This window comes from Castor canadensis, chromosome 1 (assembly GCF_047511655.1).
Source record: "Castor canadensis chromosome 1, mCasCan1.hap1v2, whole genome shotgun sequence".
Classification (NCBI taxonomy): Eukaryota; Metazoa; Chordata; class Mammalia; order Rodentia; family Castoridae; genus Castor; species Castor canadensis.
The window spans coordinates 137634469-137659969 of NC_133386.1; the positions used below are offsets into that span (position 1 = coordinate 137634469).

The 25501-nt window shown below is 41.5% G+C and overlaps 1 protein-coding gene across 1 annotated transcript in view; it reads left to right on the forward strand.

Annotated features, from left to right (window-relative positions):
- Positions 1 to 20760: 20760 nt before the first annotated feature.
- P4ha3 (prolyl 4-hydroxylase subunit alpha 3) overlaps positions 20761 to 25501 on the forward strand; it is a 65699-nt gene continuing 60958 nt past the window's right edge. The window contains exon 1 of the mRNA XM_074083285.1: positions 20761 to 20969. Coding sequence (XP_073939386.1) covers positions 20761 to 20969 — 209 coding nt within the window. The remainder of the gene's footprint in view (positions 20970 to 25501) is intronic.

The window sequence follows — 25501 nt, forward strand, 5'->3', positions numbered from 1 at the left end:
ACTGAGGCTTTAAGAAAGCTAAAGAAAGAATGCTAAAGAAAAGCTGCAAGCCTGAGGGCAAAAGATTTTAAGAGCTTAAGATTAAGCTAAAGATAAGCTAAGAGAAAACATAGGGCAGTATGAGTCTCAGGAAAGAGGTTTTAAGCAAGGTTTTAAAGACTTCAGAAGCAAGTTTTCAAGAACTGCAAGGAGTAAGCCCTTAAAGAATAAAGATAGAGAAAAGAAGCAATGAGGATTGGGTACCTCCACCTGAGTGCCCAACACACCTGACCCCACTTTCTGTCTTTCCTATGTCTTTTCTGAATCTCCAATTGCCCCCAATTAAGCCCAGTTAAGTTCGGTAATAACCAGGAGTGAGAGAGAAAAAGCTCGCTCTAACAAAGGAGGGAGTGGGAAAGCAGCGCCCCCTCCAGGAGATGCTACAAAGTCACAGACCAAAAGGTGTGGATTCTGGAAGATGAAGGATTGTGGCCATTTTTATGATCTACCAAACTTCACTTTTTGATCATAATTACTCACATTTTCCCATGTTCCCATGTGAACATGAATATGATTGGTACTACCCCATGACCCCCAAATTCTCTTCAATTACATCATCAGGCTTGAAGCCTAGTATCTTATGATTCACATCAGGTTTGTACTATGTGACTTGAGAAATGTTTTATTTCCAGATCTTAGCACCTATTAATTTAAAAGATAAGTTATTTGCCCCCACACATGTCCACACTTATTATATGATCGAAAGAGAGGATGAGAGACTCATACTCATCCTTAAGCATAGCAATTTAGACTTCTGCTGGGCAAATGTTTCCAGGTTCCTCTATCCTGAGAGTGGGAAGATTCCATACCCAGCCCTAGGTTCCTCTCCCTGGAAGTGGTTCCCTAGTTCATGGATCTCTGACTCTTGGTTCCATCCTCTGGACCACCCTTCCTTGTCTACCACTTTCCTTTGCTACTTCTGAAGAAGGAGCCTATGTTGGTAGCTGAATAGCAGTTTGAATAATTTCAGATTCTTTTAGTCCAGGATGATGGTACTCTTGCATGTTCAACTCATCTTAAAATGTGGGCTTTCTATGTACATGATTATAGTCTATTCTAGATTCCAAGATGTTACCAACCCATTGACAGTTCTTTTGCTCTATTCAGATGGAAATCACAAATAGGTGAACTGCAGATCCCTTAATGTCAAGGACTCTGAGCTTAGGGTGTTGTAACCTTCCACTCTTACTTAGTGTCACAGCTCTGGGCTTTTAGTGCCAGTGGCCCAGCACCCAGGGGCTAGTATTACAGCTCTAAGCTTAGGGTGTTGGGACCTTTAGCTCTCAGTGTTACAGTTCCTCAGCATCAGGAGTTAGGACCTCTTTCTGGAACTCTTCCAACAGCTAAGGCTTACAGTTCTGCAGCCTTGACTCTTCACAACCATTTGCCTTCCTCAGTCTCAGCTCTCTGCTGTCTCTTCCTTCTCAGCACTTCCATGGTCCTTCATAGTCTCTCGGCAGTCTCTGCTGAGAATTCTCTGGAATTCTTTACCTCCCTTCCAGCTGCTGCTGCTGCTGCTACTGGGTGTGACTTGGGCTGGCAGTTCCTGGAGTTGTCTGCTCTTTGGGTTACCCACTCAGCCTGTTCTATCTGAGATAAAGCCCACAAGTAGATAATAAAACCATTTGGACAAGGGTTAATTGAGGCCTAGTGTTGCAGCCCAAAGTAGGGGTAGTACACAAGAACACTGTCCCTGACTGGTCCAAGGAGAGTGAGAGGACTGCTTATCTAGCCAGTTATGCATGCATGCATGCACACAGCCTCCTATCTGCCAATCACAAAATGTTTATGTAGTCATACAGTCTATACAGTCATACTCTGCCCACCTGTTCCAACTGTCATGCATGAGCAAGGTACTCCTCCCTGACCTGACTGAGGATTTCTGCAAGGACCTATAGGGTGGCTGTGGGCAGGGTCATCTGAGGCTCAACTGGAGCTGCCATGGCTGAAGCAAAGTCTTCTGGAGTTATTGCAGGGTGTCTGGAGTGGCTATCACTAAAGCAAAGTCTTCTCAAGCAAAAACCCAGGTTGAAACTGTGCTCATGACAGCTGTGACAATGTCCATGGTTGGATGGGAGTCTTCCCCAGCAGCCATGAGATGTTTAAAACAGCAGCAGCTGTCAAGATGACAGTTCCAGGAATCATGCAAAAGGCATCTGGTTGATTGACAGGTCTTGCAGTTTGGGGGAAAATAGGGCTGAAGTTGTGATTGCTGCCCCTGGGACCCCTCTCACCAAATGGCAGCAATATTATTCACATCACTGCTGGGCTCGGGAACCATAGAGACAAAATAACTCCTGGCCTCTGTCCCTGCTCAATTTTGGGGAGTCTCCTGGTTCCTCCCAGGCAGTTGCAGCTGTGGCCTGGCATAGAGGAAGGGTCTCACAGCTGTCAATCAAACAGCCAAACTCCTTGTGAAAGCTTCAGTTATTTTAAAGGAAAAAAACAGTAAAGAGTGCTTGCAACTAAGATGTAACATGAAATTAGCATAATTGTTTAACAAACCTCGTCTAATAACAATACCCAGTCAAAAACTCTTAGAGAGGATGGGGTCCTCCTGATCACTCTCAAAACAGCACACAACTGGTTTTGAAACCTCTCTCTTGATTTTATCACATTCTTTCGGAATTGGGAATTTTTGGATTTCACTCTTAAGATTCCAAGCAATTCTTTTGTCTAGGAATCTAGTAGACATCACTTTAATTCTTTTTTTTTTCTTCACTCATTCTTTATTTTTTAAATTAATATATATATATATATGTTTAAAATGTGATAAAATACACGTAATAGAAAAGTTACCATAAGTCTTTTTTGTGGAATGTGTTCAGCAGCATTAAGTACATTCATAAGGTGTGTCTTATGTCTTCTTTTTTCTTAAGTAGTTTTGGCCCTTATCCTGGATGCTGTTATAAGTTTCTCTTTATCATTGTTGTCGTGACATTACCCCAAAACACCAAAGATTTTTGTTCATCATTTATTTATTTTTTAACTTTGTTGAGTATTTTTAAAATTTTGTTTAGTATTCAGTGCAACTTATCAAATGAGGACTTGGGTTTTCAGTTCTGGAAGAGTTTTACTTATTACTCTCCTATGTGTTCTTCCGTTTTTTTTCTTTTCAAACTAGGGTTTGAACTCAGAGACTCATGTTTGCTAGGCAGGTGCTCTACAACTTGAGCCACTCTGCCAGCCTATGTTTTTACTTCTGCACCTTATGTTCGATGAGGGTCAGAATATCTGGAAATGTCCTTTACATCTCCTCAATTTCCTTTTAACCATAGCTAATTGTTGTCCATTTTTGCTCCCCCATGGCTTGTGTCTTCTTTTTTCAGTGTAGTAATAACATGTTTTGTGATTGGCGCACCAACTTTAGGGACTGTCTTAATTATTCTAAGTCACTGCAATCACATCCTCCTTCTAAATGATTGGTTCAGGAATCAGGATGAAGATGACTAGCACAAGGCATCCTCTTAGCAATCCTCTGGGGCTTCTTAATACTCTCTGGACTTCAACATCAGTCTTCTATAGGATGCAGTGTTCGTGATTTCCTTTTTCAGTTTTATTTTCAGATGCAAGACAGTAATATAATCCAGGTCCTGGACTACTTAGTTTTTCTTGAAATAGCTCAGGCAAGGACCAATATGATACTGGAGTGTTGTTCCCAAGTTTGTGTTCCGGTGTAGTTGATGATTGAAAAAAACCAGGAGCTAAGAGTTAAAGCAAGCACAAAGTTTCTTGAAAGGATAGCAATGCACCCTGATGGTGGGACTTAGGGAAATAGCTAAGCCAAACAATGGCTGAAGTCTAGGAGATGATATAAGACACTAGCTGGCTTAGGTCCAACTATTCTACCTTGAAATTATATTTGTGAAATCACTTTAATTCTTTCAAAGGTCTTTATAAAGTCTTTGACAGCCATACCTTTGATGTGAGTTACATCTCCAGGCTGTATTTTACTGTAAAAAATGCTTTGCTTGCCAGAGAGCCTCAGTATGAAAAAAAAAAGTTTTTATTTATTTACTTAATTTATTTTTGTTGCCCAGGCTGGTCTCAAACATATGGGCTAAAGTTTCCTCCAGCCTCAGCTTCCCAAGTAGCTGGGACTATAGGTATAAACCACAGTACCCAGCTGTTTTTTCTTTTTTAACCTGGTAAATCCTTCCTCCCTGCTGCTCTCTCTAAATTCCTTTTGTAAATAGGACCACTGGTTTGCAGCACAGCTTTAGCTCATCCACCTCTTGGTGTTATAAGGTTATCGTATACAACTAGGAGTCCCCACCTGACATTTTCAACATTCTCTCAAGATTTCTTTAGTTGGATGGGAAGTTGTTAATGATAGGCAACAGTTTTGCCAATTGTTTTGTCACTAAAAGCACAAATTACTGGGCTGGTGAAGTGGCTCAAGCAGTAGAGCACCTGCCTAGCACGCATGAGGCCTTGAATTCAAACCCCAGTGCCACCAAAAAAAAAAAAAAAAATTTCCTGGACTCTGGTAATAATTTTCCTCAACATTCTTCCAAATTTTACTATTTGCTTGTGATTTTTCCTTCTCCATTCATCTCTCATCCCAGAGTCAATGACATGAATTTTAGGGTTTTACTAAAGGTAACATCTCACCAATTTCCATATCAGTCAACTTTTGCTGCAAAACAACTGAAAAATTTGGTGGCTTAAAGCACAACTATAATTAACTAAACTATCACTAACTAACTATAGCTCTTAGTTGACAAGTGGATTGACAATTTTAACTGATGCCAGCTGGGTGATTCTTTTGGTCCAGGATGTATTCCCTTATCTATCAAAGATCAAGTTGGCAATTTAGTTTATTTTAGGATAGCGTCAGCTGGGTTGGCTGGCTGAGCTCTGCCCCAGGTGATCTCATATTGCAATAGGTTATGAGTGCCTAGACAGAGTCAGAAGAGAGCCAAAGCAGGCAGAGCCTCTAGAGGCCTAGAGGCCTATACTTTGCACTATAGTTGCAAAGTATTGGCTAAAGAAAGTCATAAGGCCTTCCAGATTCAAGGGGAGAGGAAAAAGACTTCACCTATATATTTTTAAATAGCTTTATTGCAGTAACATTGATATGCCATAAGTTTCACATATTACACACAATCTGATAAATTTCAACATAGTGTACAAGCAGGAAATCATCACCACAATCAAGATGTGACCATCCATCACTCTCCAAAATATTCTGTGCCCTTTTGTAACATCTCTCTCTCCATCTACACCCACAGCCCTTATGTATGTCTTCAGGCAACTATTGACTTGGTTTCGTCCACTACAGATAGTTTGAGTTCTCTGGAAGTGTATATAAATGGAGCCACACAGTATATGCTTTTTTTTTTTTTAGTGAAGGTGATGGTAAAGTTTTTTAGGAAGGGAATACACTCTCAATAGACTGAAAGTAGGTCATCTCTAGGGAGAGAAGGAGAATGACAATAATTTTTACAACAAAATTATTTTTGTTGTTTGTTTTTTGAGGTGGAGGGGGCTTGGAGCACTAAGTCCCTCCCTAGGAGTCTAGGGTAGGCCTACAGATTTACAGTGTACCAACTATTATGGGTCCACCTGACTCCTAGTATGTAGTCTACATGCCTGAGTCTTTATTTTATTAAATAAAGATCTTTTGTTTCAGGAACTGATGTTGACCCACCATAGGGTAGATGACTCAAAAACATCTTGTAACATCCCATGACCTTGGGGGCTATTTTGATCTGAATAGGGACTAAGCATTTTTCTCTAAGCAACCTTGAAGAAGTCTTCATTTTAAGTTTTCTTTGCATATTCCCATCATTCTTGGCTAACTGCTACCTAACATTCTCCACTCAAGGACTAAAGACCCTGAAAGCTTTTAGGGAATGGGAAGTCATAGTCAGTCTCTGGCACTTCCTGATGGTATGAGGTGTAGGCCTAGTTCAGAATTCTCTTGTCCTTGCTCTCTGTTGATTAGGATAGCTCGGACCCCAAGTCATGGATGATCCAGGGGGCGCCTCTTTAAAGTACGGTATATGTTTAGAGATCATAACCAACTATAGTTGTGTTTAAGGAGCAGGAACCATGCTCAGAGTTTAGTAGACTTAGCCCTTGAGCTGTATTATTTATAGTTTTATAGCCTGGAGATGAGAGGAAACAAACTTGGTTAAAACATTAACATAAGGTTTAACAAGGAGCATCTGGATTTCTCCAGGAGCTATAGAAATAGCAGGTGATAGAAAGGCAAGGGTGCAAGTTCCTGTCCAGTTGGAAGGTAGAAAGGTATGGGCATCAGGTAATCAAGCTTATGAACCACTTCTTGTCAACCTCAGCTTTAGTTGTTTTGGGATGGGTAGGACATAAGTGACTCCATTTGAAATCTGACAGTTTCCCCTCTGTCTGAACAGTTTTCTTTTAAACTGTTTGTTTCTGGATGGTCTCTCACTGCTGGGATAGACTTTATCTCAGTAAGTCCTTTCCTTGTCTGGGATAGGATATCCCTGGAGGTCTGATTGAATCCCAGAGTGGAGGGGAGTGACAGACAGGTCAGGTGGGACTCAATGCCAATAAGACTCTTTTAGGCCAAATTTAAGCAACAAAGAGGTTTAGAAGAAGTGGCTCTTAGCCTGGGTTTGCCTCCAACCCATTAAGTTTTCCTTATTGCAATTATGAACACCTGCATATAAGCCTGCAAAGGCACTAGTATCATTAACTATTTTAATTTAGAGGGCACAAGCTTAGTAAAGTGTTTTTCTAGATTTTGCATTTTAGAAGGTTTATACACTTAGAGAACAGAAATACATTCAGCATACAAGGAATCTAGCAACAATTAGCATCACAAATACACAGATGTCATATACACATTAATTTAGCTTTTTCCTTTGGAGTATGAAATAAAACCCTTTCCTTCAAGTCAACTTCTTGCAAATGTTACTAAGAGCAAACAATAGTCTTAAGATAGACTCGTTGTTACAGAGAATTGAGTATTAGTTTTCCATTGGTGTATTAAATCTTCCAGAAAATCCTTATGTAACTTAAATTACAGCCAACTTAATCACACACACACACACACACACACAAACTTTTCATACATTCTATCTTTTACATACTTAAGACCCATTCATACCCTTCCCAACTTTTTCTGAGCCTTCTGGTTTTTATCCTATCCCGTTTTTCCATTTTGGAACAATCCTTTAGGACAAAGCTTACTTTATAAAACCCTTTCTTACCCCAAAGTATGTTTTTTCCTTTAACTTTCTTTTTCAAAATATATCTTCATGTCTTCCTGTATTTTTCCTACTTTTGATTTCTTTCTCTTCTTTTTAATAATCTTGAAATTAGACAAAATTATTTCCCAATAAAATAAAACTCTTAGTAGTCTTGTATTTCAGTGAAGAAACAGGAAGAAAGCAATCTTACACTGTTTTATACAATAATAATTTACAAAACATATTTGTGAATAGACCTTGTATTCTAAGAAACAGATTAAGATCATTTCTCTAAACAATCAAATTTTAAGATCTATTGGCAGCTTTTAGTTTTAAAATGACTACTATTTTCCTTTAGTTCACACCTGAGAATTAATTTCTGAGTGTCTAAATTTTAGATACGATAACCAAACTTTTAGAGTAACAATAGGTTTTACATACTAGTTTTATAATAGCTTAAAAAACATCCTACAGACGTTTTATTCATACATACACACACATACACACACACACCCCAAGTTTTAATTAGGCTTGCCAAGACTAAAGCAGACATAAAAATAACAAATGTAAAAATCAGCTGAATTAGACAGCTATTTTCTGGGATTTCAGGACAAAAGAAGTTTTTGCCCAGTGCTTGATAGATTAACACACAAAAATGACACATATAAATAATTATATTAATTTAAAGCATTCTTAGATCTTTTAGCCATAGATTAATTACAGTCCTTCCTAGAGGGCAATAAGATGGCACAGACCTCATGTCTGCCCTTCCTAGCGTCATCATGGCAGAGATGGGCATTCTGAAGTTGGGCACGGGAGGAGGCATAGAGGCCCCATCATGGCAACAGTATTTCCCATGATCATAAGGTTTTTCAAAAGGGCTATTAGATGGAAGATAAAGCCATGTTACATACAATATTCAAGCACAAAACAAACACCAAACACAGGACAAATGAGCAGGAAATTTCCTGTTTTTCTTTTGTTTAGGTCCTCAGAGGTCCCCAACTAGGGATAGCCTGGGAAGACATAAGACAAATGGAAGACTTGTGAATTTGTGGATCAGCCTGGATTTTAATCAGCAGCACAAAAAGGAAAAAAGTGTCTTGAGACCATAAGACATTATCTCAGGGATGAGGATGAAACAGCAAAGTCTGTCCAGGAGAGGCAGAATGGGAGATTTAATTCCTCAGGAAATATCTGAGAGTCGGGAGAGGATCCATAAGACTGTTGTGGAGTTTTCAACAGTGAGATCTCCATAGAAAGAGATCGTGAGGCACTTTCTGACTAGTGACAGAGGTAGTAGTCCTATAAGGTGGAGGGAGAAACCACCCCACACGGACAGTGCTAGAAGGAGTGAAGGAAAGACCAGGGTACTATATAGGGCCACATAGTGGAACAGAAGGCAGCAAGTGATCATCTAGAATGTCCTGGAGGGGCCAGACACGTCAGCATACTTCCCACAGGTCCGCATCCCACAAGAGGAACGGAGGGAACCCTGGACCATTTAAAGGAATTTCAGCAGAAAAGATCAAGTAAGAGCGCCATCTTGAGGCCAGACTTCTTGATCTGGCAGTCTGTGAATTGACCATGCCACATTACAAAGAATGCAACCTAGGGGTAAGTCTGTGGGAATGAAGACAAGTTCCCCCATCTGGAAGAAAGCCAACTGTCATCATCCAAGCAGGATGAGAGTCACAGACTCACCCCCAGAGAGTCCAACTGTGAACCTAGGTCAAAGGCTTCAGCCTAGGTTGAGGGAGGAGCCTCCTCCAGACCATGAGTTAGGTAAACCTGTGGGGTCACTTTCAAACTGTCCGCTAGTAGCCAGGAAATTAGTGTAATACACCCTTTCTAATTTCTTCCCATTGGCACTTCTTTTTCTTCCAGCATCTGTTTCTCTGTGACCTGTCTCAAGTACCAGTCTTGCTGTATCTGTGTTTCTTATAGCTTGAGGAATTTCATCTAATTGAGACCAAGATAGCATGAAGAGGAGTCTTTGGAAAGATTGGGCAGTAGGCCTGCTATAAAGGCAATGCCTCAGTAACAAGAGAAGACCATGCTTGGAATAAACTTTTCTTGGAGGTGGCAGTCTAGAAGGAAGAAGTTTGGAACTATCAGAGCAGAGAGAGAATGGGGTGGGTTAGAGATTAGAATGAGCACCTGGCAGGAAAAGGCACTTAGGCAGCACAAAGGACAGAAGCAGCACCTGGAAGAAACCTCCAAGATACCCCAAAATAACATTGGGTGAGGAAGAGAAAGAGGTTTGAACCAAACAGAAAAGTGCTTGCAGAACAGAGCAACCATCCTCAATTTGGACAGAGATGGGAGGACTGTTCTTACCTTGTGCAGAAATACACAGATTAAATCTGAGATCAGACATGGTATTTTAGATCTGATATCTGAGTCACAGCATCAGAAGTGTTACCGGCAAGTCAGCACAGCTATCTGCCTTGGTCGTGTGTCCTGCAAGAGAAGAGTCAGGCAAGATGTAGAAACGTAGTGAAGTTTATTAGGAAAGGAGTGTACTTTCGATGCACTGAAATCAAGTAGTCTATAGAGAAAGGATGAGAATGACTCTTTTTTTGGGGGGTCTGGCTTCTTTTGCAGCATTTTTATTATTTTGAGGTTCAGTCATGTTGGTCTGTGTGTCAATACTTAATTTCTTTTTATTGAATCTGTGTATAAGTTAACCTGTTGATTGATATTTGCTTTGTTTCCAGTTTGAGATACCACTATGAATATTCATGCTCGGTTCTAATTTAGGCACACACTTTTTTTCCTCATGAATAAATACTGAGGATTTGAATAGCTGGCTCATATGGTAAGTATACACTTGCCTTTTTAAGAAACTGCCAAATTGTTTTCCAAAGTTCTACCACTTGACATTCCTGCTAGCAGTGTATGAGAGTTCTGCCATCTTCTCATCCGCACCTGCGCTTGCTATGGTCTTAGCCTCCCCCTCTTAATGTGGGCAGATACAAACTGATACAGCAAAGGCTGTGGGTTTGAGAGGAATGAGGATCAGGATATTTTTACAATGTACAAGACCTCTTTAGAATCCATCTTCATCATGAAGTTGGTGAACTTACTTCACTTCGGGATTTTTAAATTTATGTGACATCTGAATACATCAGAAGTACATAGTATTTCTCCTGTAAGTTTTATGGAGTTTTATTGGGGGGCAGTATTGGAGTTTGAACTCATGACCTTATGCTTGCTAGGCAAGTGCTCTGCCACTTGAGCCACATCCATGGGCCTTTTTTTTTTGCTTTAGTTATATTTTGGATAGGGTCTCACATTTTTGCCTAGGACTGGCCTTGGACCAGTTTCCTCCTACCTATGCCTCCTGAGTAGCTGGGATCACAGACACAGGTCACCATGCATGGCTTATTTGTTGAGATTGGATCTTACTAACCTTTTCACCAGACTGGCCTCAAGCTGCAGTCCTCCTGATCTCTGCTCCTGAGTAACTAGTTTTATGTTTTTAAGTGAACTATTTTATGCATATTAAAGAATTTGTATAGTATTAATGCAATATATAAAGAATAAAACCCTTATGTACCCACCACTCAGGGTCAGAAATGGAATTTTACCAATTCTAAGCTCCCCATGAGTTCCTCCTGACCTAACAATCCTTTCTTACTTGGACTGTCAGGAACTTCCTGACAACATCCAGTCCTGCCTCCTTCAGTCAGCCCTACCAACTGCAGCAGCATGACTGTTGAAAACAAATCTCATCACACCGTCCTTCTGATTAAAACTCTTCCATTGCTCCCATTGACCTTAGAATAAAATTCAAATTCACTCACAGAGTAAGTCTTTTGCCATCAACTGACTCTTGTTTACACTTCATGCCTCATTTTGTGCCATTCTGGTTTTCAAAACAGATCACTGAGTTTCCCCTGAAATTCCGTAGGCCTTTGTAGCACGCATCACTGCTGGGTAACAATGACTGTCCACTGTCTGTTCCACCACTTCACTATAAAGGCTCTGAGGGCAAAGATTCCATCCGGTTCCTCTGTTGCAACCCTGGGAGCCATGCACAGAGCCTGACACCGTGGATGGCTGAATGAATGCATGTGTGAATTAATGTTAGACTCTGGGGATAATAAGTTAAGAAACATTTTTAGTCTAGGGGAAGAATCTATCTGTCTGTCTGTCTATTTATCTATCATCTATCATCATCTCTCAAGATGGTTGTAGGATCACAGCAGATATCAAAACCTGCACATATTCGAGTCCCTCGTATGCAGTGGCATGGTATTTGCATACAATTTGCATGCATCTGCCCATCCACTCTAAACCATCTCTAGATTACTTACAATACCTAATAAACGTAAATACTAAGTAAACAGCTTCTATAATTTATTGTTTAGGGGATAATGACAAGTAAAAAATGTCCACACATGTTCAGCATAGACACAGCTTTTTCTGAATATTTTCAATTGATTAAATCCACAGATGTGAAGCCTGTGAATACAGAGGGCTGACCATACATGATTAATCATTTTGCTAAGCCAAAAGCGAATGTGTATCAAGGATGGTGGATGGGGTTGGCTTCTAGATGCCACTAGGGGGCACTGTGGGAGTGCCTCCAATTCTTTAAAAAACGAAAACAAAAACAAAAAAACCATGTTATTTCTTTTGAAAGACCCAGTCTACTTTGTGTGGAAATGTGATTTTAGAGGCTTTGTTGGTTCGTGTTGTGTTGTGTTGCTGGTGAGAGTGGTATCTGAGTTGCCTGCAAGCCCAAAGGACTGAGTAACCCCTGATGACATCCACTTATGCCTACTGGCTCTTCAACTTGGAATCATTACAAGAGCTTTCACAAACAAGATTTATCTTCCATATCAGCCATTGGGAGCCAGAATGGGGATTATTATTTCTTCCATTTTAAAGATGATAATTCAAAGGGTCAAAGAAGATAAGTAACTTTCCCAAGAAATCTCAGCTGATAAATACCTAAGCAAGGACTTGAATCCAGATGGATTTGTTCACTAAAAATATACAGCACATCAACTCTGTAAAAGGTGACAGGGACACAAAGGTATGCCCTCCAAACTTAATGTTTTACAAGAAAAGACTGTCAAAGCTGGAAGAAACTTTGAAAAATCACCTAATGAAGTGTTCTTAGCTCATATATGCCTAAGAATCACTGTTTAAAATGCTAATTTCCTAAACTCTAGGAACCAATAAGTCTGGGTGGGGCCTAGGAACCTGCATTTTTCATAAGAAAATCCACTTTCCCCCTGTGATTTTGATGCAGATAGACTGAACCACACTGAAAAACAATGATCCTTTTTTCTTAATACAAAAGAGAACTGGGAAGTGAGCAGAAAGGAGTCCCCCAGAAATTTTCCTTGGGTGTAGAAGGAGGCTGACCCAGGAACAAATAATGAGCACCCTGAAGAAATAACGCAGTGGAAAGGACACAGAATCAAGACCCAGAGAGCCTGGGCTCGACCTCAGGCTTTCCATTTGCACCTGAGTCTCTCTATCTCACTGATGTACAGTTCTCTCAGCTGCAAAATGCAGAAGGACGATACTTGCCTCATCAGTTTATTGTGAGGAAAAAAGGCCTGGCACATGCAGGACCCTCGAGAAAGATTGATTGGCAGGACTCTTTCGAATAGCATTTCTGCTTTATTCCATTCTTTTAAATGAGTACTCACTATTGCCGGGCACTATGCTAGACACAGTTCTGCCTTCATGAAACATCTGACTTGGTGGGATGGACAGCCACTAACTTCACAAATGATTGCAAAATTGCTCCCTAAGGGAAATATAGGGTATGCTTTAAATAATACAGGGACTTAAACCTAGTCTGCAGACAAATGTCCCTGAGGAAATGACTAAAAGGGTAAATAGGAGTTAGGCAGAAATTATGAGTGAATCAGGAAAGAGCTTGGCAGAAGCAAGAAGTGAGAAGACTACAGGCTGGCATGGCTGGAGCAGGCTGAGCAGGGGAGGGTGGCACAAGTCAAAGCCAAGGGTAATGACTGTTTTGGGAGAAGCCTTTCTTTTCCTGCCTTCATATCTATTTGAGATCTTTTCCTCAATCATTTCATTTCTACCTAAAATTTTTCTTCATGTTTTGCACTAAAAACTTATTTATTTATTTATTTATTTGGCAGCACTGGAGTTTGAACTCAGGGCCTCATGCTCGCTAGGTAGGCACTCTTACTTGAGCCTCGCCAAGCAGCCCTTTTTTTGTGATGGGTTTTTTCGAGATACGGTCTCACAAACTATTTGCCTGGACTGGCTTCGAACCACGATCCTCCTGAGTAGCTAGGATTACAGATGTGAGCCATGGCACCTGGCTACTAAAAGCTTATTTTTGACTCAAAGCTAATAAATACTTTTTGCTTTTTTGACACTTAGAAATAGGGATGGTCTAACAAAACAAGTTCTAAAATTGAATATGAACCCAAAACAAAAAACTCCAGTCCCTTGCTAAATACCAAACAGGAAATTGAACTCTCACAATCTTAGCTGTGCTTGGAAAATATCTATTTCAACATCACATAATTATTTGTACTTGAAAAATAATTTAGTTAAATTTTAGTTTTGTTTAATTTTAGTTAAACTTGGACCCCTGTTTTTACTTAGAAGTGACTTTTTAAAGTCTTCCTTACTGGACACCTGTGGCTCACACCTGTAATCCTAGCTACTTGGGAGACTGAGATCAGGAGGATTGGGGTTTAAGTCCAGACAGAGGAAATAGTTTGTGGTTTCCAAAATAACCAGAGCAAAAAATGAACTAGGGGTGTGCTCAAGCAGGAGAGCTTCTGCTTTGCAAGTGTGAAGCACTGAGCTCAACCCCCAGTCCAAAAGAAAAAAATCTTCCCTGATAAGGAATTAAAACAAATCATTAGGCTAGACTTGGTGATGCACACTTGTAATCCCATGTAATCCCAGCTACTCAGGAGGTAGAGATCAGGAGGATCATGGTTTAAGGCCAGCCCAGCCAAAAAAGTTAGTGAAATGAACCAATAAAGAAATGGGCAAGTGAACTAAACAGAACTTTCTCAAAAGAAGAAATTCAAATGGCCAAAAAACACATGAAAAAATGCTCACCATCTCTAGCAATAAAGGAAATGCAAATTAAAATCACACTAAGATTCCACCTCACCCCTGTTAGAATAGCCATCATCAGCAACACCACCAACAACAGGTGTTGGCGAGGATGCGGGGAAAAAGGAACCCTCTTACACTGTTGGTGGGAATGTAAACTAGTACAACCACTCTGGAAAAAAATTTGGAGGCTACTTAAAAAGCTAGACATTGATCTACCATTTGATCCAGCAATACCACTCTTGGGGATATACCCAAAAGAATGTGACACAGGTTACTCCAGAGGCACCTGCACACCCATGTTTATTGCGGCACTATTCACAATAGCCAAGTTATGGAAACAGCCAAGATGCCCCACCACTGACGAATGGATTAAGAAAATGTGGTATCTATACACAATGGACTTTTATGCAGCCATGAAGAAGAATGAAATGTTATCATTCGCTGGTAAATGGATGGGATTGGAGAACATCATTCTGAGTGAGGTTAGCCTGGCCCACAAGACCAAAAATCGTATGTTCTCCCTCATATGTGGACATTAGATCAAGGGCAAACACAACAAGGGGATTGGACTATGAGCACATGATAGAAGCGAGAGCACACAAGGGAGGGGTGAGGATAGGTAAGACACCTAAAAATTAGCTAGCATTTGTTGCCCTTAACGCAGAGAAACTAAAGCAGATACCTTAAAAGCAACTGAGACCAATAGGAAAAGGGGACCAGGAACTAGAGAAAAGGTTAGATCAAAAAGAATTAACCTAGAAGGTAACACCCACGCACAGGAAATCAATGTGAGTCAATGCCCTGTATAGCTATCCTTATCTCAACCAGCAATAACCCTTGTTTCTTCCTATTATTGCTTATACTCTCTCTACAACAAAATTAGAAATAAGGGCAAAATAGTATCTGCTGGGTATTGAGGGGGTAGGGGGGAGAGGGAGGGGGCGGAGTGGATGGTAAGGGAGGGGGTGGGGGCAGGGGGGAGAAATGACCCAAGCCTTGTATGCACATATGAATAATAAAAGAAAAAAAAGAAAACAAAAAAGTTAGTGAGATCCCCATCCTAACTAACAAGCTGGGTGTGGTGGTGCATGTCTGTAATCCCAATTATGTAGGGGGCATAGAAGGGTGGATTGCTGTCCATGGAGAGCCTCAGGCAAAGGTGTGAAACCCTATCTGAAAAATTACTGAAGCAAAAAAGAAAAAAAAAAGATTGGGGTTGTGGCTCAAGTGGTAGAAAACCTGCTTTGCAAGCATGGGGCCCTGAGTTCAACTCTATTGCCACCAAAAACAAAATTTATATAGTGTAGGAAGTTCTGGTTGTAGGAAAGATGAAACACATGAATTCTACTCTGTCTTGCTCTCTGCATGCACTTATAAAGTCTAGACAGAATGCACAGACATGCCTTCTACTGGCCCCAGGTACTTGCAAGTCCTATGAAGCAAATAGCGGAGTTGATTAACTGATGCCCCAGGTTTCTAGCCAGATGACCAAAATGGGGAGGCCTCAATGGACAGACAAGTATCAGACTGATCACAGAGTGGGAAGACCTCAAGAGAGCAACCCCATAATTCCCGGGCTCACCAATGAGCTCTGCATGCATGGCTTTCATGTGAAATGGCATACATAGGGATAAATCACTGTCCACTCAAAAGCTGGGACAGGTCTGAATAGCATTGCAAAGACTGAAAACTGAGCTGACATGGTCCTGCAGCCATAAAGGCAGGTCAGGACTTGTGGCCTGAATCCAACAGGGCCGATCAAAGATATTAATGTTATCATGAAGGCTTAAACAAGATCTTAAATACGTTCCAAAAGTCTAGTATTTTATCCAAAATTACCTAGCATACAAAGAGCTAGGAAAATCTCAAGCAGCATGAGGAAGGCAATCAATAAATGTTGATAAAAAATAAAATAAATGTTGATGAATAGAGAACACAAACCTTGAACTCACTGGAGACTTTAAGCTGGGCATTACAAAACACTCTAAGAAGCCAGGGTGAACAATCTTGAAATGAGTGGAAAGGTAGAAAGAATCAACACAAAGATAGAAGCTATGAAGAGGAACCAAATAGAAATGTTAGAACTGAAAGCATAATAACCAAAATAAAAAATTCAACAATGGACTCAGTAGCAGACTAGAGATGACAGAGGGAAGAGTCAGTGAACTTGAAAATAGATTCATAGGAACTATCTCATCTGAATGAAAGAAAAGGATATTTTAAGAAATGATCAGAGGCAAAAATCAAATTCACAATATCAGAATTCCAGTAGAGAAAAAAGAAGCATTTAGAAGAAATAATGTATGAATATTTCAATATTTCCCAAATTTGACAAAAACATATAAATGTTCAGAAGTTCAGAGTGAGCCCCTCAACAGGATGAACTCAAAGAAACCCATGCATCATATTATAATCAAACTTCTGAAAAATAAAAACTAAGAAAAACAAAGATAAAGAAAAAAATCTTGAAACTAGTCAGAAAAAAATGATGCATTACTTATAGAGGAACAATGATTTGAATAACTGTGGACTTCTCACCAGAAACTAAGGGGGTCAGAACAATTTTAAAGTAATAAAAGGAAAAAACTGTCAACCCCAAATTCTGCATCCAGTGAAAATAAACTTCAGGAATAAAAGTGAAATAAGACACTCTCAGATGAAAGAAAATGAAGAGAATTCATAGCCAGCAGATTTGCTCTGAAAGAATGCTAAAGAAATTGAACCAATTGTTTTTAAATCACCCCAAAGAAAAGCCTAGGCTCAAGTGACTTTAGTGGTGAATTTCCCCTAGTGTTTTAGAAGAGCAAACTCCAACCCTTTACAAAGTCTTCCAGAGTGTAGAAAAGGAGGGAACACTTCTGAATTCACGAGTTCTGTCTTGACAGCAAGCATTAAATTAATGGCTGAAAGACTGAAACTTTCCCTCCAAAGATCTGGAATATCACAACTTAACATTAACCAGAGGCTCTAGCCAAGTCGATTAGGCTAAATAGATGATAAAAAAGCAAAAAGCATCCAGATTGGAGTAGAAGTAAACCATCTCTGTTTTCAGATGCTATGATCATCAATATACAAAACTGTAAGGAATCCACAAAAATACTCTTAGAATAAAGAGAATCAACAAGGTTGCAGGAAACAATATCAATATACAAAAATCATTCGGACTTCCATATACTTTCAATGAACAATCTGAAAATAAAATTAAGAAAAAAATTCCATTTACAATAGCATTGAAAAGGGAAACCATTTATATAAAATTCCCTCCAAAAAGAAAATCTACATAGAAAGAAAGTAGATTAAGGGTTTGCCATAGAGAAGAGGCTACTTATGGGTACAGGGTTCCTTTTTGGAGTGAAGAGAATATTCTGGATTCATGCAGTGATGTGATTCTACAACCTTGTGAATACAGACAGTCCCCAGCTTAGGAGGGTCTACTTAAAATTTTCAACTTTACAATGGTGGGAACATGATGTGCGTTTAGTAGAGACCATAATTCAAGTTCGGATCTTTTCCCAGGCTGTGTGTATGCTACTCTCTTGCAATCCTGGGCCGTGGTAGTGAGCCACAGCTCCCAGTCAGCCACACCATCAAAAGGACCATCAGTCCTCTACAGCACACTGTGTGGCTAAGCTGTGATGTTCGGTAGCCCAGGTGAATGAAATGCATGAGTTACAGATTTATCAGGATGTAACCCCATTGTTAAGTTGAGGAACATCTAAGTGGACACTAAAAAAAATTAAGTGCACACTAAAGGTGAACTTTACAGTATATAAATATACAATATTGAGAATATAGTATAGGTGAATTAAAAAAATCTTAATTTTTTTAAAGGAAAGAATACTTAGAAATAAATTTAACCATAGTGTATATAATCTGCTAACACTGTCTGCTGAGAGAACTTGGGAGCAGAGACACCCCAGTCACCAAGATCACCCAGATCTTGGTTTCTGAATACTCTTTTTCATTAAAAGGAGCCAGACCTCCTTAGGGAAATACCTGATTTCTGGACTGGAGCTAGGAAAGTACCAAATGTTCTGGAATATCTTCTAGGTGACAAAGTATGGAAGTGCTCAGGGAATGGAGGGAGCATTGTCAAAAGGACAGAGCCATGTTGAAGGGGCCACACCATTTATCAACTTTAACATGTTTTGAGCACCAGAGTAATGAATTATAATTCCTTCAGTAAAATGCTCAAACTCATACCTAGAAATATAAATAAATGAACATGTAAATAAATGGGACCAAAGGGAAATCTCTACATTACAATAGACTGCCAATAAATAGCAATAATGCATTAATTACTCCATATAAAATACTTGTTCATTGTCTTCACCATGGAGAAACCCAACATAAATCATTTTAATCAAGTAATAAAGTTGACACCACCAGCAATAGGACAAATCCTGATATGATGCACTGAGAAGAATGAAGAATAACGTGTGTTGTGTTTCTGCCAGTGTCATCTCTGCTCATGAGGAACCGTCATGATGACAGGGACTGAGAATGTGGAATGTAGTTCTTGCCCCACCACTTCCTAGCTGTGCATGTAGATTGAGCCGATGTTGCAGACTGGGCTCCCCAGAAGCAGGTGCTGAGATGGAGTTTGGAGTACACAATGTTCATTAGGTATCAACAGCTGTGAAAAGGAGAGGAAGCAGGAAAAGGCAGAAGAAGAGGCTAAAGAGGCCAGACAAAGCCCTGATCAAGGTGGCAGGAGTACTGGAGTTAGTGTTACTGCCTGTCTGAATTGTCACACATTGGGTCTAAATGGCTGTGCCTTGGTTCTTCACTTTACTCAATTCCTGGATTTGGGTTGCCCAAAGGAGGAGATGACTTCAGGTGAGGTTGCTCTCTGCTACAGGATAGACCTTGACAGGGCTGACCTCTGGCTACACTCCCTGCAGCTGTGCAGTAAGTCCTTCCCTGAAGGGACCTCTGAGTGGCGCAACTCCAAGTCCTCCACAAGCAGTGGCAAGCTGGCTCCCGCTTACAGGAGTTCATGAGAGCCGTGAGCAACTCTACCCAACCACAGTCAGAGATGACATCTAGGCATATTGAAAATGGCCATTATGGGAGCATTTATACCACAGAAATTGGCAAATGCCACAAATCAGGAATTTTTTTTCCCCACAGAGCTGTTGTTTAACCAGGACAGTCTGAATGTTGTCCACAAGTGATTGAATTATTTATCCTCTCTGCACCTCACTCTTCTCGTTTATAAAATGGGCTAATAATATAATCTCTACTGTAGGGTCAGCATAAAAAAGAAGAGTTCATGGATATAAAATGCTTGACATACCACCTGCCTCACTTAGTAAATAATTGTTTTTACTGTTGCTGTTGTTATCACTGTTACTGCCACCTTTAAAACTTTCAATGGCTTTTTTTGTTTGTTTTTTTGTTTTTGCGGTGCTGGGGTTTGAACTCAGGGCCTACACCTTGAGCCACTCCACCAGCCCTTTTTTGTGATGTGTTTTTCAAAGAATTATTTGCCCAGGCTGACTTCAAACCGTGATCTTCCTAATCTCTGCCTCCTGAGTAGCTAGGATTACAGGCGTGAGTGAGCCACTGGCACCTGGCTTCCAATGGTTTTTCACAGGGGACAGATAGCTGAATTTCTTAGTATTAGGTGCAAAGTCCCTTCACCACCTGACAGCCCCAACCACAAGAAACTTTTCATCATTTTTGGCATTCAACCTATTTTCCACCTGCAAACCTTGATACACAAAGACACCTTCTGCCAGGATGGCCCATCCCTCCCTTGCCTGTCATCTTCAAGACGACTCCTTTTCGTACCTCCTCTGTGACATTCTCCACCACCTAGGCACGCAGGACTGGGCACCCCCTGTGCACCCCGGACAGCACGGTTTTGTGGTTAATCGTAGAGTGAGGGCTGGATCTGCCATTTCTGTGCTCCTAGCACAATAACACAGTAAATACTTTTTGAATGAGTGAGCAAATGAATGCACATTGTCTGGGAAAAGAGTAACAGAAAGAAGGAAAAGTAATCTAGTAGGTGTTAATAATGACAATACCTTTGTTTAAGTGACTGGAGGCATATTGTGCCTACAGAATTTTAGGTCCTGTAAGTCTGAGTGTTGTTCGTCCTTCACGATCGCTCAGAGGTCAGGTTCTGTGTGTGGTGTTTTCCTCCCGTCTGCCTGTCACCCTTTCACCAGGCAGCTTAATTTACTTTCCACATTTCCCCCATCAGGGTCCAGAGGTGTCTGTGCATTTGCACCCCTGACCCAGGGGGGTGAACGTTATTGGGATAGCGCTGTACAGACTGAGGTCAGCTCACCCCAGCTCCTGCCTCGGTTTCCCCGAGTGAGCGGGCTCAGCGCAAACACCTTGGCAGGGCTGCGATACGGCGTGGGGCGGCGCGAGGCGCCAGGGGGAGCCAGGAGTCGGGGCGGCGCGGCGGGGCGCGGCGGGGACGGCGGCGGGGACGCGGGCGCCCGCGATGGGCCTCGGCGCGCGGCTGGCGGCGGTGCTGGCGGTGCTGGCGGTGCTGGCGCTGGGCCCCGGGGCCCCCGCGGCGGCCGCGGTGCGGGAGGACGCGTTCTCCGCGCTCACCAGCGTGGCGCGCGCCCTGGCGCCCGAGCGCAGGCTGCTGGGGCTGCTGCGGCGCTACCTGCGCGGGGAAGAGGCGCGGCTGCGCGACCTGACCAGGTGAGCGCCGGGAGGGGACAGACGCGGGACGGCCCGAGTCCCGGGTGACCTCAGACCCACTGCCCCCCGCGCGTCCCACGCGTAGGACCCCTGTTTCTCTCTCTCTCTCTCTCTCTCTCTCTCTCTCCCCCCTCTCCCGTTCTGTCTCCTCTCTCTCCTGTTTTCTTCTCTATTCTCTTCTCTCTCTTTCCCTTTCTCTCTCTCTCTCTCTCTCTCTCTCTCTCTCTCTCTCTCTCTCTCTCTCTCTCTCTCTCTCTCTCTCTCTCTCTCTCTCTCTTTCTCTCCTCTCCTCTCCTGTCCTCTCCTCTCCTCCCCTGTCTTCCCCTCTCCTCCCCTGTCTTCCCCTTCCCTCCACTCCCCTCCCCTGACTCTTGTCACACACACAGCGAAGTTGGTGCACTGTGGAATTGGGGTGAGGTGACTCTAGGGCACAGTGGGACCTCACAAAGTTCTGAGGCAAGCTGTGCAGGACCCCAGGCTCTGTCTGTGACATTAACACTGTCACAGACAGTGGAATGGTGAAGTGACAGAGATAGTACAAGAGTGCAACAGGCCCAGCACCAGTGGCTCACAGCTGTAATCCTAGCTACTTGAAAGGCTGAGATCTGGAGGATCGCTGTTCAAGGCCAGTCCAGGCAAATAGTTCTCAAGACCCGGTGTCCAAAATAACCAGAGCAAAACAGATTGGAGGTGTGGTTCAAGTGGCAGAGTGCCTGCTTTGCAAGTGGGAAGCCCTGAGTTCAAACCCCAGTACCACAAAAAAAAAAGGAAAGAAAGTGACATTGGGTACTCTGCACATGAAAGATGTACAGGTCGCTGTGTGGAAATGCTTCATTAATTCGTGTACCACGTATGTTTGAGTGCCTAGCACTGTTCCAGGCACTCCGGGTAAAACAGGATCCAGTTCTACCCTCATGGGTCTGCAGCATCATGTCTGTTAACCAGAGGTGTCTCTTGCCTTCTTTGTTTTCAGCTCTTCCTTCTCTTTATGCAGGCAAAAGCTCTCTGAGTACTAAATAAATGGTACCGAGATGTTTCTTGTGTGTGAAAGTACCTGGCAACAAGGAAACACTGTGAAAGCCTTACTTGGTTCTAGAAGATACTGAGGGTTGCCCGCACAAGCGGATCCACAGCCAGAACTGTTTTGCTATAAATCAAACTAGCACTACACACTGTGGGGTAAACTATTGTAAGACTTGGGACACTGGAACACTCCCTCCCGGTCAAATGATGAAAGAAATGATTGTAGATGATTCCATGTGTAGGACTAGGTACTGTGCTTCCTCTGCCTGGGACATTGAGAAGCCCACAACACTGTAAGAAGCAGTGGTTGCGGCCATATCACTTTTTGAACACATTAAAATTGTATTTATATCATGTGACCCTGTCACCTAGCTGAGACAACGCAATACCCTGTTATAAAACTTCGAGTGTGTGCGATAGTAATACTGATTCTGGGGACATGGGAAGAAAATGTGGGACACTGTACGACTTTGTGTAGAAGACAGTCAGTTCCATGTGGAGGAGTGTGAGAGATCTTATTCTTGTCACAGCCTTGTCATAGGGAGATCTAGCATAAATCTCGTCTTATTTCTCACAGTGCTTCGAGTAGGTTTGCATTACACTCTTAACAAATAGAGAAATCATTTGAAATATGAGAAAACTAAAGTCTGTCAGCTTATCCAAGATTACAGATCTAGGAGATGGCAAACCCAGGATCAGGACATGTTCTTTTGATTATTTTTCTGATATTCTTTCCATCAGGCTCTGATGTCCCCCCCTCTGTTTGCTTTCTCTGTACATCAGGATACAGATGGAGGCTCATAACTACATGAGATTTTTTTTGTTGTTGCTAATTTTTTTTGGAAGTGGTACTGGGGTTTGAACTCAGGACCTTCTTGAGCCATGTCCCCAGACCTTTTTTGCTTTAGTTATTTTTCAGGTAGGAGCTAGCATTTTTGCCCCTTAGTCTAGACTGCAGTCTTCCTACCTATAGCCTCCCAAGTAGCTGAGCCACCATGCCTGGCTTGTTTGTTGAAGTGGGGTTTTGTTAACTTTTTGCCCAGGCTGACATCAAATCGCAGTTCTCCTGATCTCTGCCTCCCAAGTAGCTGAGATTATAGACACAAGCCATCAAGCACACTCAGCTTATGAGAGGTTTTGTTAGTAGCCAGAGTATGTGGCAGTTCAGAATCCTGACTCAGAAGTTCAGCAGACCTCTATTTGAATCCTTAGCACTGACCTTGGGCAAGTTTTCTTACCTCTTTTAAGCCTCAGTTCCCTAATCTATAAAATGATGATAAAAGCAGTGTTTACTCTCGCAGGGTTATTGGAAGGATTGAGCACCACAGTAATGAGGTATAGAAAGTTGGTACCTAATGTTTGTTGGCTCAACAAGCATTAGCTCTTCATTATTGCTGTTTAGGACTGGCAGGTAAAACTAGCCCCTGCTCTCAGCTCTGAACATTAACAAGGATGTCAAGAGCCCAGGCATGAAGAATTAGAAACATTCTAGATTTTTTTTCTCAGATGACTTATGAACATTTAATTTTGTAAAATTTAGCTTGATGTTTTACAGACTATAATTCTGTTCCCTAGTCATGCTCTAAAGCCTAGTGGAATGTTTGTTTTTTAAAACAAGAATTTTCTCAGTTCCTGCTCATTTTCTATATTCTTTTTTTTTTTTTTTTTTTGCGGTACTGGTGTTTGAATTCAGGGCCTACACCTTGAGCTACTCCACCAGTCCTTTTTTGTGATGGGTTTTTTCTTTTTTTTTTTTCATTTTTCTTTTATTATTCATATGTGCATACAAGGCTTGGGTCATTTCTCCCCCCAGCCCCCACCCCCTCCCTTACCACCCACTCCCCCCCTCTACCCCCCCAATACCCAGCAGAAACTATTTTGCCCTTATTTCTAATTTTGTTGTAGAGAGAGTATAAGCAATAATAGGAAGGAACAAGGGTTTTTGCTGGTTGAGATAAGGATAGCTATACAGGGCATTGACTCACATTGATTTCCTGTGCGTGGGTGTTACCTTCTAGGTTAATTCTTTTTGATCTAACCTTTTCTCTAGTACCTGTTCCCCTTTTCTTATTGGCCTCAGTTGCTTTAAGGTATCTGCTTTAGTTTCTCTGCGTTAAGGGCAACAAATGCTAGCTAGTTTTTTAGGTGTCTTACTTATCCTCACCCCTCCCTTGTGTGCGCTCGCTTTTATCATGTGCTCATAGTCCAATCCCCTTGTTGTGTTTGCCCTTGATCTAATGTCCACATATGAGGGAGAACATACGATTTTTGGTCTTTTGGGCCAGACTAACCTCACTCAGAATGTGTGATGGGTTTTTTCGAGATAGGGCCTTGAGAACTATTTGTGGGGGCTGGCTTCGAACCACAATCCTCCTGATCTCTGCTTCCTGAGTAGCTAGGATTACAGGCGTGAGCCCCTGGTGCCTGGCTACATTTTTTTATATTTTTAATCTTATATGTAACTTGAGGTGCTACTTCTTGGGCTCTCAGTTTATAGTCTTTGAATTTCTAAATTGGGAAATAAAAGATTTTTGGATTTTGGAGCTACTCCCTATACTGTTAATGAAGAAAAATTATGTGAATTATATTTTTGTCATTATATCCTAGTAGTACATATACTAGTTAACCTCTTACTTGGTTGTTGTTGAAGCTTAAAAACTATAAAGAGTGAAAGAGTCAAATCAGCAGCAATTATTTCTGGGCTAAGAATTAAGCATTCAGAATGTCTCAGGAGGACTGAGAAAAAGCCATTTCTGAATTTCAAAGGAGAAGTGTATTGGCTCGACACAGCCCATATGTATTGCGGTTGGATAACCTACCCCGGCTATGTTTAATGCAAGGATTGGGTTGCAAATTTTATGTGCAGATTCTTGAAAGAAAGGATCTGATTTTCCACTCTCAGCAAAATTTGTTAAAGCAAAAAGGCATTTAGGAAACTCTGAGGTTTGACTTCAGCATCTTGTAACTCGTTCTGTGGAAACCAGCTATTTGCTCTGAGGCTGGGCAGACAGCCAACTTTGGATTCCAAATCAGCCTCAGAGATCATTTGAAAGATTTTTTTTCTTTGAAAAAATATGCCAAATTTGAATATTGGCATTAGTGATATGCTACAGTAGGGCTCAAACCTCTGCCCTAAACAAACCAACCCCAGAATGCACAGTGGGGTGCAACGAGAACAAGAAGATAGACGGTGCTTTGAATCTGACAGACAACTTGGAGCAAATGTCCACTTCTCTGATTTACCTCTTTCTTTTTGTGCCTCAGTTTCCTCTGGTGCCTGCTGAACATTAGTTCTTAAACTAATGAGGGATTTGTTTATTCAGGGGTGGAAAAAGTGATGGGAAGAAATAACAGAATAGACTTACTGACAAGACACAAAGATCTTCTAGAACAGACCCGCTCTTTCAGCCTACAGAGCAGAAAACTGGGTTGGTTGGAGGTTTGATCAGAATGAGTCTCAGGCCTTCTCCCAGTTCCTCCCTGTGCAACTATCTTAATAGAACACTGCC